General features: G+C 36.3%; 1 protein-coding gene across 5 annotated transcripts in view; it reads right to left on the bottom strand.

Annotated features, from left to right (window-relative positions):
- The window catches only part of DIP-gamma (Dpr-interacting protein gamma), a 132,831-nt gene that overhangs the window by 6,311 nt on the left and 111,453 nt on the right, over window positions 1–15,067 (bottom strand). For 4 of the 5 annotated variants that reach the window (XM_070107686.1, XM_036373299.2, XM_070107689.1 and 1 more), the window contains 6 exons: window positions 5,757–6,448; window positions 5,537–5,673; window positions 4,577–4,784; window positions 1,037–1,210; window positions 636–764; window positions 300–498 (listed from right to left, as the gene is read on the bottom strand). In XM_070107686.1, coding sequence (XP_069963787.1) covers window positions 300–498; window positions 636–764; window positions 1,037–1,210; window positions 4,577–4,784; window positions 5,537–5,673; window positions 5,757–5,838 — 929 coding nt within the window. In that variant the 5' untranslated portion in view covers window positions 5,839–6,448. The remainder of the gene's footprint in view (window positions 1–299; window positions 499–635; window positions 765–1,036; window positions 1,211–4,576; window positions 4,785–5,536; window positions 5,674–5,756; window positions 6,449–15,067) is intronic. The other variant, XM_036373302.2, reaches the window with a different exon arrangement.

Genomic DNA, 15,067 nt, shown 5'->3' with positions numbered 1-15,067 from the left:
AGCTCGAGTTGCAGGCCAAGATACAGCTTTTTCAAGCAACGCTAACTCATGCGGAGAACTGAGCCCTCCCTTGTGGATCTTACACCGTATGACATCCAGGTGCACTAGCTGGAATTGAAATAATTCTCCTAATAATTTTTCATATGCTCAAGGCGCTTTCTCGATACATGATATCGAACTTCGAGAGTTTTTTTGGCATTACAAAGGATTCCTCTTAAGCTGGCCAAGTGAGCTTCTCATCTTGAAGGTCGGGGGAATTTAACAAACTAACATATTAAATTATTATTTTCAATATTTACCCGTCCAAAAGCATTTCCGGCCCCGGCTGTCCTGACTCTAAATTCGAATTCGAGATGCTCGCATAGCCACTGGGAGTGCGGGCACCCTTCAGCCAATAGGAGACAGGCGATGGTGAGGCCTCGACATGACATTCGAGTTGTACATCCGAGCCAAGTGGTGTGCCTAACAATTGACTGGGAGCACGTACCATGGGGGCAACTAAGGAACGGCAATACAAATGTGAAATTAATTCCAAAAAAATTTAAGAAGTTTACTTGTAATTGAATGATGAAAATAAGCATATTCTAATTATTATTTTTCAATATTTTTTTAAATAAATGTTTTTTTAAACCCACATTGTACACTGAGCGAAACGCGTTTACTAACTGCCGGTGGGACATCATTCGATGCAATACACAAATAAGCGCCCATCTGGCGCCGCTCCAAGCGCACCAGCCGCAAAGACGAGCCACTATAGGATTCCACTAAAAGAGGGGGTAAAAAAAAAACAGGTGATGGTGACAAAAGGAAGTCGAAAAAAATGCAAATTGAAATAAAAGTGATTGAGGAACTTTCACATCGTGTGACCTGAATGATTTATTGACTTCAAAGTGTCTATAAATAATCGTTTATATACTCGCACTCGCACTCGCACACACGATGCGTATGATATCAAACTTCATGGCGTTCTGGCCTCGTCACATGCACACGAGTATGAATAGGAGTTGACGAGCTACATATTAACACACGTACATACCTTTCATGAGTTCACGACTTCCCGGCTTGCGTATTAAAATCATATCACCATCTTCACGACGCCAGATGACGCGCGGCATTGGATTGCCAGTCGCCTTGCAGGTCAATGTGGCATCCTCTCCTTCTTGCACCGCCAAATCGGCCGACGATTCTTCGTTGATGATGTCGGGTGGAACTGCAAGACAAGCAGACACACAATATATGAAGACGTGACGAAGATATATATATATATACATATATATAGATATATACACGAACGTGTAGTGTATACAAAGTGGCGTTGAAGGTTAAGTTGCTCGGAAAAAAATGCTCAAGATTATACGTGACTTAAGCGCATTGCAAAAGTGAAGTGGCACTGATACTGCTGACTCTTCATGGCGCACAAATTATTATGGCGCTTCTCGATTTTTTCCTCCTTTTTTCTTGTGCAGATAATTAAATAAAGCTGTTGTGCTTGGACTCGCATAAATGCTTGCTGCCAGTTGTTGTGAAGGACAGCGCCGTAATGAGCTTCAAATTGGCGAATGAGATTTTACATTTATGCTCATTTATGTTGCGTTCATATTTACATCAGGTAATTCAAAATTTTTTATTGAGTGTTCATTTTATTTGTAACATTGTTAAGGATATTAAGGCGCTTGTAAGGAGTAATACTTAAGATGTTAATGTTAGGTTACTTGTATATTCACTTTTATGTATGTATATACGAAATATTATATATATACATAGTAAATACAGGCTACAGGTTTTCCGGTTTTGCAACAAAGAGAACACTAATCACAAAGAGAGCATTTGCGATTTTTGTGATGGTCGTGCTATAGTTCCGTTTTTATTGTAGTCAAATTTTCCAGCGCGACAATTCTATCTATATTTTGATACTCTCGCAACCTAACGGTTATGTGTATCACCTAAAACTAATCGAAATATGGTGATTTATATATATGGTAAATGATTAGGTTGATATCCGGGTGACTGTCTGTTCGTCCTTCCGCTTGTCCGTGCATATGTTTCTTGGCACTAAAGGGCAATCAGTATTGCCGATGGTCGTAATGGGAGCACTGCCACATCCACAAAACGCCATCAAACGAAAACATACAATATAAAGCAAGATAACTCACTGAATTAATGCACCACAAGAATTTAATTTCACAAACAAGATGGTAGGCTTTATAGGAGTAGGTATACAAATTGGGTGTGGCACCTACCACCCTTAAGTGAAATCCTAGATCTCTCATCTCAGAAACTACTTGACCAATTTCAACCAAATGTGGTATGTGAGGCTACCCAAACATTTCTATCACACACTAAATGGGCGTAATCGAATGAAAACTATAAAGAAACTTCTATTCTTTCACTTCACAGCATACAAATCAAAAATCAATGAAGTTATCCGAGTAAATTTGCATTTTGCACAAATAGTGCCCTCAAATTAATTCATCTTAATCCCAAAAATTGTCGAAATCGGGTTATAACTTTTCAAGAACCCAGACAGTAAATATATATGTAATAATATGCCCCAGGGTATTTGGCTAATTTTTACCGAACATAGCGGTCAATCTGTGAGGTTTAGTATTGAAATTTGGGGAGAATATTTTTTGGGTGACAGCATGCCCTTGTACCGAAAATGGGTAAAATTGGGCCAATACTTCCCTTAGCCACCATATACCTAATATAAATATTTTCGAACTTACGGTTGACTTTATACCGCATCTATCGGTCAATATCTAAGAAATCTGAATGAAATTCAGAAATAATATATTTCTAATAACAGTCTATCCTCTTGCATGAAATGGATAAAAATGCGACAGTACTTTCTCTAGTTCAATATTAAGTTTTGCGAGAGTATAAAATCTTCGGTTACACTCGAACTTAGCACTTCCATAATCTTCCATAATCTTTCTTCAATGATAACAATGTGTTCTTCGTGTTGAGGACCAGCCATAAAACCAAACCTAACCCAACTTAAAATGAAGAGGAGACCTGGACATATTCGGATGCCAAAATAGTTTTTTTTTTTTGCTAATAAGAAGTATTACTATGATCAATTATGATTTTAATTTTGGAATTAGAATTTCTATAAACAAAGTGGCACCGTTTAGGTTTGGCATATCGAAAGAGTTTGTAGGTCACATAAAGTGGTTTCAGTAGAGCTTATTGGATAACCTTAACTTGGGCGTTTAATGCTCTATTGAAAGCAGAACTTGTAAGAGTAGATTTCTCGACTCCTTTTTAGGTAATTTTAGTAAGAGTTTTGGGTCAAACTTAAGAAAGCTGGCAATATTATTATAGACAGACAGACAAAACATAATTTTTTTCTGTTATTTAAGCAAAACATGTAGATACAATAGTATTATTCAAAGCATTGCCCAGTCGATTGCTATAATATATTCTTATCTTTCTGTCAATTTGTGGATACCAGCCCAAAAGAGCTCTACGGACTTGGCAGCCAAGTAAAGAATCAAGAAATTTTTGATACTCTGTTTTGATGTGAATTTTCCAGTGAGGGCGTTTTGCATCGGCCGGAACGAACGATAGTCAGAAGAGCAAGGTCTAGCATATAAGCCGGGTGAGGAAAACTTCCCAGCCGTAGTTTTCCAAATAGTTTTTAATCGATATTGCAACATGAGGTCGATTGTTGTCATGATAAAAACCTATTTGCCTCGTGTCTAATCGCAATTTCATATTACAGCACACATTACCCTGTCCTAATGGATATTCACCTTTGCCGTTGGTTGTAGTAATGGATGTAGTTACAATGCGATGCAAAAACGACTTCTTTTTGTAGCGTTGAAGCAAAGATGAATTGATTTCGAGTTAGCTTTAGTGAGAGTTGTGGATCAGACTTAAATAAATTAGTAATTTTATCATCGACAGATAGACAGAGCGTACGATTTTTTATGTTCCTTTAGCTGTGAGAGTGACGGAGATTTTTAGCCGTGGTACCTAACCTTCCATTGTTGTTGGGGGTCCTTGTTTCCTTGTATTGTTTTGCATTCAATGGATCTCGATAACAGTTAACCGTATGATAGATTTGCTAAGGATGAGTTGATTGCCCTTAACAAAGAATTTCACCGCTTGCCAAAACTTAAAGTCTGCTAATACTCAAAGGTGGGTAAGTAACGAGCATTCTTTTTAGATAAGACTCAGTGATAGACTATTGTTTCGTTAAGCAGATATATCCGTCTCTCTAATGCATAGATAATGGCGTTTTGTGTCATCTGTAATTTATTAAAGCGTAAAATTTACCCATAACGATCAGATAGCCCTCAAAGCTTTTGAGAATATTCAGATAAATTTCTGGAAATCCTTTGTGATTTGGAGATATAAATGGAGAAAAGCTACATAGTCATATGACTTCTAAAAAATTGTAAATTAATTTAGTGAATTTACAAATCTCTAGCAGAATAGTATTTTCATGTGTTGCTGACTCTCGTTATACAGTTAGCTTATGAAGCTTTAAACAGCTTATGTTAAAAAGTATTGACTTTATTTGATGTTCTAAATTTCATAGAACTTCCTAACCCTTTTTATTTTATCTTACCTTGTACGTCGATGCAACCAATTTGCTTTTTCATTGGACTCGTATTTATTTGGCACATATAGCAACCGCGATCACTTTCGCGCAATTTGCTGATCTTCAATTTCCAAGTGTGAGCATCTTCATGTATGACGCTTATGCGAGCATTGTGTGTGACAACGCGACCTTGTAGTGCGAGCACAGTTTGATCGGAGGCACGTAACCAGCCGACCTGTCGGTGGGAGAGAGAGTGAGAGGAAGAAATAAAAAATAAGGCGTCAACATTACAAGAATAAGCAACAGTATTAACAGTGTTGGGTTAAATGTTCGACCACACATTTGCTTCTAATCAAATCTATAATTTAGGTTAATGCTATAAAAGCTTATAGCTTTACTGAGCTTTTTACTTTACTGAGAATTGTGAGGGCTGATACATTCAAAATAATGATCCTGGACCCGGAGGAGATCCCGATATTCCTTTAAATCCTCCGATCTGGTATTCTTTGGCTTAAACAATTACTTACAATACTAAGGACAGCCCCTTATAGTAATTTTCTGCAGTAAGCTTCTTATTAAGTACAATGGATGCAAATCATTTCTCCACTTGAGTAGTAAAATAACTTTGAAAATTATAGCATTATTTTTATAAAAGATTTGCATAAACAAAATTTTGGAGCACTTATCTACTTATAAAAAAAATTAAGCTTCGTGTATTTTCATTGCTTTATGTGAGCTTTAAGCTCTCGTAACTTGGTCCTACCATGTTGTCTATAAACCGTTTGTCTAAGATGAAGATCGGGCTATATCCCATATATAAAAAAAATCAAGCTTGGTAATTCTTCAAAGCTTTAATTTACCTAACTCTACTCTACCATTTTTCATACAATTTTCGTATAAAATAAAGATGGAGATTTCACTTTCTTACTTATGAAAAAATACAATAAAATCAGTCTTGATAAGTAAGTTTTAAGCGCTCAAACTCACCTTATTTTTGCCCAAATTCCGCACCGAACACGCCAGTATAGCCTCACGTCCTGCCGGATATGTGACATTACTAATGGTGCCCAAGAATTCCGGATCCGGATCGAGCTGTGAATTCGGCTCTGTAATATAAGTATAAACTAATATTGAGCAGTAGCTTACATTGCTATGAGTTGGTGCTTTCAAGAAACTTGGTTGAAATAGTTATACTGGCCATACTTACCATGCAAATTCTGTGAGCTTGAGTTGGGACACTGGGTCGCCATGAAAAAGAATACGATGAACAGTGGCTTGATTTGTGACATTTTTGTCTTTTGTATTAGTCTCTAACGCTTAATTTTCTTAATATGAAGTGAGCTTTTTGAGCTTTATTAGTGAAAAGTTTGTAATTGCCTTTGGCTTAATGTGTGTGTGTCGAATACAGTGCTTTTGTTGTTTTTACTCTTTGAAATGGAAACTTTCGATCACAGTTTTGGATAATTTCCTGTTAATTTTTACTTTTCTTGGAAGTTACTAATTTTTAATTAAGCTTTCTTGTCAAAGTTTTTTTCAGAGTATTTTAAAGAAATTTTTTAAATTTTACTTTTGTTTCCCGTAGCTTTATCTCTGTTATAAACGAGTTTTGTTTATAATATTTTTCTCTGAGCTTTAGAAAAGCTTTCTTTCATCAGCCCTCTGATGCTTTTTAGTTACGCGTTCCTGTTTGTGTTGTAAGCATTTATTATGAGACTTTGTGTTTGTACTGCTTCTTCTTCTTCTACTACTTGCTTTCACGTGCTCCCTTTCAGCACTCCTTCAAACTTCCTTGATTTATGCTCCTTTTGTTTGACACTTTTCACAACTTATTACAGCGGCAACATTTCCGTTATTATTCAAGTAGTTTATTGAAGTCCAAAAGAAAGCCCGCAAATCCACCTGTAACGAAGGAATAAAGAGAAGAAAGTAAGAAGTGTTGAATAAATTGAGCAAAGCCTGCAACGGGACAAGTGGCGCATAAGTGTTTTTTTTATTTTTCTCCTTTTTTTAATACTTTTATATTTTTTTTTTAATTTTTCGAATTTTTTCTCTTTTATTTTATATTGCAAAGCTCAGCAGCATTTATTTACATTTACATATGTATGTGTGTGTGTGTTGGTGAGCCAGCGCAATTCGCTTGTGTGCGGCAACTTTGAACGGTAAGCACTTTTCAGCTGACCGCAGCCAACTTAATGAACTTTAATTTAAAAAAAATCCGTTTGTGTGTTTAAGTGTGCGTGGCGATTTGTGTTTGCATTTGTTTGTGTTTGTGTGCGGGTGTTTAATGTGGTGGAAAAGAGTAAGTAGTGAAATGGTTTAAGTATGCGGGAGGCAGGCAGTTAAGTTGTGTATAAAATTTGCTAGCGCGAAGAAAATTACAAAATCTAAAAGATATTGAAAACAATTTGCAATTAAAAAGAAAAAAAAAATAACACAAATTAAAGAGATGGACTAATACCAACAGTTTGGCAAATAGCTCCATGTCTAAGGTTAAAAAAACTGCAGCCAACTTAACGGCAACGCGAGGCTAAATGAAAACTACCAACAATGCTTTATAATAATATTTAGTAAGAGCTAAAATTGTAACAAAGTCAAGAAAGTATTGCAAGCTGAATTCCAAGTTTTAATACTACGAATTATTACAGGGCGGTGCAAGGCTAAAAGTTTGGCTGGCGAAAATTATAGTTTATTTAAGAAAAACTTAACTTCAAAGTTCAACGTATTTGAGTGAACAAATATTGTGGTTTACGCTTCCAATGAATGACATATACTTCAAAAGACGCAAAAGGACAGAAGCTTAACAACTAATGTTCGGAATATTGGCACAATTGAATAAAAATTAAGTTACGCCGTCTCTTGGGAAACCGCATTAATATTGACCTAATATTTAGAGCTTATATAACCGACTCTCTAACTAGCTAAGCGAATTCAGCTGTTTTCATAGAAAAAATTCATGAAATAATAAGTAGGATTGCTGTCGAGTTGACGATCCCTAGACAAAGTAAAATTTAGGATCCATTCTGTTTACATAGACGCCATTGCCGTGAGTTTGGATTGGATATGGTCACCGACCAAATCTGATAAATTAGCTTTGCAGTCAATAAAGATTCTAGTAACGTTCAATTTCCTTTCAGGATTTTTACAATATTTAGTACATAGGAACGCAAGGACTATCAGCTTTTTGTTGCTAAAACTAACACTTTTAAGATTTCTCTATAACGATGAATTTGAGGATGTACATATAAATAATTAAATTTAGCTGGAAAGAAATATATTGTATGGGTATTATTGGGGCTGATTTTCTTGCCTAAATCATTATACTTAAATAACTGGCATGTTTAACGGTCTCAACCTTAATGTTGTTTCATTCGCATTATTTCGTATTCGGGTAATGAAATTTCATTGAATTTCTTTTTTCATGATTCTTATTATCAGGGACTTCTCCACTTGGTCTTTTATGCTGGGCCATTGAGAAATTCTTTCATAAATTACGAACTCCATTATAGGTAACAGACCCTTTATTCTCTTAGAAAAGTTTGTATAGCGCTAAAGATGTACTGTAAGCCGCCTCGCTACCTTTTAGAATTATAGAAAATTATGTTGTCTTCCAATTTCTGGTTATCTCTCACTTTTCATGCTCATTGAGGACTTGCTGTTTCTAGCCGGTAGTAGAATTTCTTTCACTTCGACTAAAAACGGTTATTATAAATTCGGTTATGCAAAAGAGGACGGAAATTTGAGAGGAAACTGAGAGAGATAGAGAGAAAGAGAGAGAGAAAGTGAAATATAGAATCTTTGTTTTGCCTATGGTGACTGCAGTTTTATGAGTTTAAGCTTTCCTTTTTCACGGTGTTTATTACCTACTTATTTGCTTTTCTGCGATAACAACTAAATAGTACGATTAGTATTCATACAACAAAATTGATTAGTGTCGACTATGAAAAATAGTGTTTTCGTTTTGACCATTGATTTCGAAATCGGAGTGGGAGTAGAGATATTTGAAAATAAAGCTTTGGCTCTGAGGCATACTTTCATTGAAAGATAGATCAATACGAATAGGTTAGATTATGCTAATACCTCATAGGAGAGTTGGGAGTAGAAGTATGTGCGATTTGAAGTGGGTATTGGGCTCTTGTCCGGCTTATATCAAAGAGTTCTGGATTCTGTAGATACCCAGGATCTGTATCATTAAGAAAGAGCTAGTTATTTTGTGGGTCGAAATTTTTATGACTTCAAGAACGTATCTCCCATATAGTTTATTCTTGCATAAAAGTCATGTTTAAGTACTCATCTGAACCATTTTCAACACCATTTTCTGTAGATAAAATCAAATAAAAGCAATTTTCCTTTTGTTTGCACTTTTATTACAAGTGAAATATATGTTTTTCTTGCTACTTTCAGCTTTCATTTAAAATTTCAAATATGACCCGTTAAATGGCATAAAAAATGATGAAAGGAGCACATAGCCGGTTAAAAGCGAACAAGTGGCCTAATGGCAGCAACAATTACTAACTAAACACACACACACACATATATACCTAAATAGATGCAACAGAGAAGTGTAGAATAGCGAGAAAAGGCAATTTTGGAGCAAATCAAGAACCCAGATTTGCAACGATAGCCAGTGGCCTAGCCAGGTTAGCCGAGGATACGGCATCGGCCTTAGCGGCTGCGGCTAACGGAGCAATGCGCTGAATTTTTCATGCAACTTCAAGTCAAAGTGTAAATATTAAAAAAGTTTCAACCAAGCGCCCGACCAGCAACACATAGCCAAATTACTCCCTTGTGTTTTGGCTTTTAGTGCAAAGCGACGCTTGTACGCATTGAAAAAGCAGTGCTGAATGCGAGCACAAGACAAACAGCGCGAAAAAAGTGCAATTCAGCTGTGGCAAGGCGAGGCAATTGCGAATAGATTCTACAAAACTCCAAAACAAACGCATTGGTCGACATTCAAAGCCTACGAGGTTGTACGAGGAAGCGTGGGTGCTTAGGATGGGCTCTCCATAGACTGTACACCTGCGGGAGTGTGGGCGCACTGACGGTTTTAAAAAATGTGCGGCAATGCTAAAGTCGGCGCCAGCTTCCCCACATATAACTACTTTATTTTCGGCGCACAACGCACAACTTTTAAAAAACGCTGGCAAATCCGAAGAATAAATGGAAAAACTACTACAACTACTACACGTACATGCTTTAATACTTATATTTGCATGAAACTGCCAAAACTACCGTTTAGTAAAGTCAAAAGAAGTTTTTCGTAAACGAAAATTGCATAGAAATTAAAAAGTCAGATACACAAAGCCTTTTTTGTTGAGCGTCAAGCATAAAAAGAAACATACTTGCTTTATGAAAGCACAAACACGCACTCATACATATCAAAATATAATTATATGCGTGAGTGTGTGTGTGTGTGTATAAAGATTACTGCAGGAGAAAACACTCACGTTTGTGGTAAACAAATGCAATTAGAAAAGAAAGGAGAGAAAAAAAAGCGAAAGGAGCTCAGAAATAATAGCAACCAAAAGAAAACTGTTATTCCGGAAGCTTTATACCCTTCACGAATTAAAACTGAGTTATATCTAATTAAAAAAGAACGTATGCATATGTTGGTTCCATCGCTATGACCTTCGTTTTTCACTTTCGCTGCATTATAACTAATTGTTTTGTATCAAATATTCACCCCAAATATTCAATTAAAGGATTTATATATATGCTATAGCAGTCCGTTTTTGAAAAATTTCAGCATAATGCTTGTACTTATGATAAGTAAACATTTCACTTAATTTTGGTGCTTTTAACTGCTTTATTAAAGAAGTAATAATACAAATTTTCGTTTTTGAACGATCGAATGCTTGGGAACCTTATGTTATAACTGTTCGATAACAATAATTTTCACCGAGTTAATTTTGCTTGTGGTTAGCGATAGTTTTACCAATTTTTTTACTCTAAGGTATTTTATTAAAGGAGTTGCAACACAAAAACTCATTTTTGAACGATCGGTTGTAAGAAAGCTATGTGATAAAGTGCTGCGATTTCGATACTTTTCACTGTGTTGTTTCTATTTATATACTACTTATATACATATACTTTTTAATGTTCCGTCAAATTTGATGCTGTTGGCTGCTTTATTAAAGGAGTCATAATTGAAAATATCGTTTTTGAACGACCGTTTTTACGGCAACTTTATGTTCTAATTGCTAAATTTGGATAATTTTCAGCGAAGTAGATTTACTTTTAATTATTCAAGTTTTTTACCAAATTTTCTGCTCTTAGCGGATTTATAAAAGAGGTGATTAAAAATATCTCGTTTTTGAAGTATCGGTTTTAATAATGCTGCTGTTTTTAATTGTAAACATTAAATGTTTCGCCGAATTCGGTGCGGTTAGCTGCGTTATTAAAAATGTTATAGCCAAAATTATCAATTTGAAGTCGCGGTTGTACGAAAGCTATACGAGTATGTTATAATATTAAGAGTTCGATAATCTTCACTGGTTTTGAAGGAATTCTAATACAAAATCACGTTTTCGAAATATGGTTTATATGGCAGCTATGTGTTATATTCGTATAATTTGTATAATTTTTACCGTGTAGCTTTTTATTATAACAAGTGAACATATCGCCGAATTTGGTGTACTTAGCTGATGAATTAAAGAAGTTTTAATTCAAAATACAATTTTTGAAATATCGGCAATATGTGCGCTATGCTTTGTACTCGTTAGATTTTTACTATTTTCACTGTAGAGTTTTCAATTACAAATTGTATATATTTCACTAATTTTTGAGGACTTAGATGTTGTATTAAATAAACTTTAATGCAAAGTGGCGTTTTTGAAATAACGTTTATATGGGAGTTCTGTGTTATATTCATCAGATTCTGATACTTTTCACTGAGGAGGTTTCTGTTGTAATAAGAAAATAGTTTACTGAATTTGGAGCATTTAGCATCATAACTAATGAAATTATAACACAAAGTGTCGTTTTCGAACAATATATTATATGGTGGCTATATGTAAAAACCGCCTAATTTGGATTATTTGCAGTTCACAGTATCTATGGGTGTTGAGTATTTACCTAGCAAAATTTGGTATATTAACTAGTTCTTTTGAGAAAAATATCGTTTTCGAAAACTCAATTATATGAGAACTATACACTTTATAGGTTTTGAAAAATTTTCAAAAAAGTTGAATGAATTTTACGATTTTTTTTTATATCACTCTTGTATTACACACTAATTTCATGTTTATAAATGCTATAAAAAAATAAAAGATGGAAAATCAAATAAGTGCTAAGAAACGGATATTTTCAAGGCATAAAAAGGGAACAAGTATAAATGGGAAACCAAAAAAAAAAAAGGGCAATCGAAATATAATAAAGAATAGAAAGAAAAAGTTAAAGGACATTAAAAACGCAAACCAAACAAGCATGGATGCCTGAAAAAAGGACAATAGCCAAGGACTGTGTTGGTGTTACGGTAACTCTGCTAAAGAATTTATGCGTAAAGTTATATTAACACAGCTGTGCCACTGAGCAGGACGCTGGCAAGAAAGCTTGGCTTCCTAGAAAAGCTGAAGATAGCTGTGCGATTAAAGAAAGCCAAAAAAAAAAAAATAGAAGAGGCAACAAAAGGAAAAGGCAGCCAAAGGCAACAAAGCGTCATGAAAACTGACATCAACGCCATTGTAAAGGCCATCAACGGCAAGTACGAAGGCTGAAAGACTTTTGTATATGTGGAGACGTGTGCGACATGCGCCCATCAACACATAAACACACACACACATACACAAGGTAACACTTAGGTACCATGTGTCTTTATATGCTTGTTGTTTTGCGTAAAAGACCGCAGAATCCTTTAAGTGAATGTTTACGCAGACGAGAGAGAGTACATGCTCACAAAAAAACTGTGGCCAATCATCGCAGGCATATATTTACATATATACTATATTGGATAACATAAGCAGGTGTAAAAGTAAGATAGAACTCAAATAAATATGAACACAGTGGTTTGAGTGGAGTCAATAATTCAGCACTTTAATTAGAGGAATAAGAACAGATCGTTTCACTATTGAAAGTCTGGCCCTCACATGAGCTTGGGGAGCGCGGCTTAACTATTAAGGTTTACGCAATGGCAACATGCCGTTTACTGAGCTCGTCGCCTACAACAAGGTTCGCTTATCAATGGTTGTTTGGTTTATAACCGATCATTACCACGTAAATTTAAATATAAATAGCACTTGAAAGAATACGAGATATAATCATCTACACACTTCCTTCTGGGCTGTCCCGCCATTGCATGTTGAAGGCTAAAACATCTTGAATTTTGAACCTTCCGACATCCAGCTGCAACAGGGTTCTGATATTTTCACGGGCTTTGTCGACACAAGAGATTTAACTTTATGTGATCTCCATGATATTTGATCTCAAAACACCTGGTATGCCATTAGTAAAACCGTCGAAATACATAGGTTCATGTTGTATGAGTACTACAAGTAATGCGCATGGCCACTAAGGCCAGTCTTCTGGCCTGTTGTTCATTTACTCAATGAATAGTTTTGCTGCTCTAAATATCTATTTTAAACTAATGATATCGAGAGTGTTATAACAAAATAACTCTTTGAACTCTTTGTGAAGTTTATAATGGATATATTTAAGTTCAAAGCATATTATTTAGTTTTTTTTAACTTTTTCTTCTTCCTATTCCGCTAATGTTAAGAAAGAAAAAACTGGAGAAGAGATAATACCTGAAGCAAGTATACAATTGGCCAGAATTGATCATTCTTCAAATATTAAAAGCTTGTTCGTCGGTTATGGAACTAGACTGAGTAGTCCGTGGAATAGAAAAGCCCACTTTTTGGAGCTTGATGGCTTTATAAGTCTATATTGTGGTTGTTATCCAAATAATTGTGAGGTCTGCTTATACTTATCCCTACAGGATATAAGTTGGGGTCCGTCCTAGTTACATTGACCCAAGTGTTGTAGGAACAGCTTTATATAGGTTTCATTATGCCCACCCTAATAAGGTGGGGTATTAGGGAAAGTAGCTGCGGGATTCACAGATCGTGTTTGCAATGACGAGTATCGTTTAAGTTAGATTTAGAAACAATATAGATTTACTGATGTGGAAAGAAGAAATAGTAAATAAGGATGAAACTTAAATTCACAGCAAGTGTAGAAATAAACCTGTCATATATACCTTACTTAGTCTTTTAGTACCATTCTGACTTTAAGAGCTTCTTAGCGAGCTCAGAGTTCGTTAGGAAATTGATTGGTCACTAATCCGCCAATATTTACTTAATTATATTATTTGGTGTTCGCAAAGTTTAGGGCTTGGCATTGACATGTCAATGCAACCGAAAATACCTTTCGCGGCTTCCATTTGCATTACCAATGACATCTGCAGTAAGCATGTCGGCAAAAAATTCTAACCACCAACTCTTAACTCCAATAATTGCCGCTTACCTAGACGTCGAAATTGTGCCAACCTAGCAACTTCTTTCACGGAGAAAGACGTTAGGATATATTATTTTTTCGGTTGATGCTGATGGCGATGCCAAGTAAAGGAAATGAAACGAAAAGCTATTTTCTCCACTTTTTAATGGCATGACACGTTGCCACGCTGGTGAAAAAGTCGACAGAAGCGAAAGGCGACGTTGACACAGACATAGAGACTGAGACAGAGACAAGACGGAGATGATGGTGGCAATGTTGCAGGATGTGTGCACACATGTGGACACATGTAAGTTGAGCAAAGCAATATGCGGAAGGTTAAGGACTACACATATGCATATCCAACTTCAAGGAAGGCCGTTCCCGAGGTAGATGCCTGAAAATGGTACCAAATGCTGGGTAGCGAAGTATTGTCGTTTACTTGTGTAGATGACAACAGACTCCAGGCAGCAACAGCACGCGACTAACGCATTGACAGCCAACACAAGCGTCAACAACAATCATAGCAGCAACAGCGGTAGGAGTAAGAGCAATAGCAACAGGAATGACAGGCAACAAGGTTGGAGTTCAGACGCTGTGACAGCAGCCAAAGCAAAGGACAAAGCAATTTAGCTTAGCTGCGGCAGAAAATCCTCGACACTTGCATGTTCTGGCGGGCAGGATAAAACTATCAACGAGGTGTTGTACGAGACGCTAGTAGAGCAAGCGGCAGACAGGTAGACGGCAGGCTGATAGGCCGACAGGCGGGAAAGCAGCCACGCCGGTGGTCGCAGTTTCCTCATACTTGTCGGCTTCCATGGTTGCCTGGTTGCCAAGCTGCGAGCTGCCGCCATTACCCCTGATTACGGCCACAGCGCCATCTGCCATCAGACGTGGTGTCTGCTGCTCACTTGTTTTCTTCGTAGTCTTTGCATTGGCAGTCGAGCGCATCGCTTTGAGTAAATACTCGCATGTACGTTACAGAAACAATAATAACAGCTGCGATGGAAGACAATGCTTTTAAAATTTGCACGTCCGTAAATAAGTCGAAATGTATGTATGTGTGTGCTGGAAATGCAAAAATACAAAACACAT

Source organism: Bactrocera oleae, chromosome 2, assembly GCF_042242935.1.
Source record: "Bactrocera oleae isolate idBacOlea1 chromosome 2, idBacOlea1, whole genome shotgun sequence".
NCBI lineage: Eukaryota > Metazoa > Arthropoda > Insecta > Diptera > Tephritidae > Bactrocera > Bactrocera oleae.
Note: the sequence above shows the minus strand (reverse complement) of the source record. Positions and strands in the feature narration are given on the sequence as shown.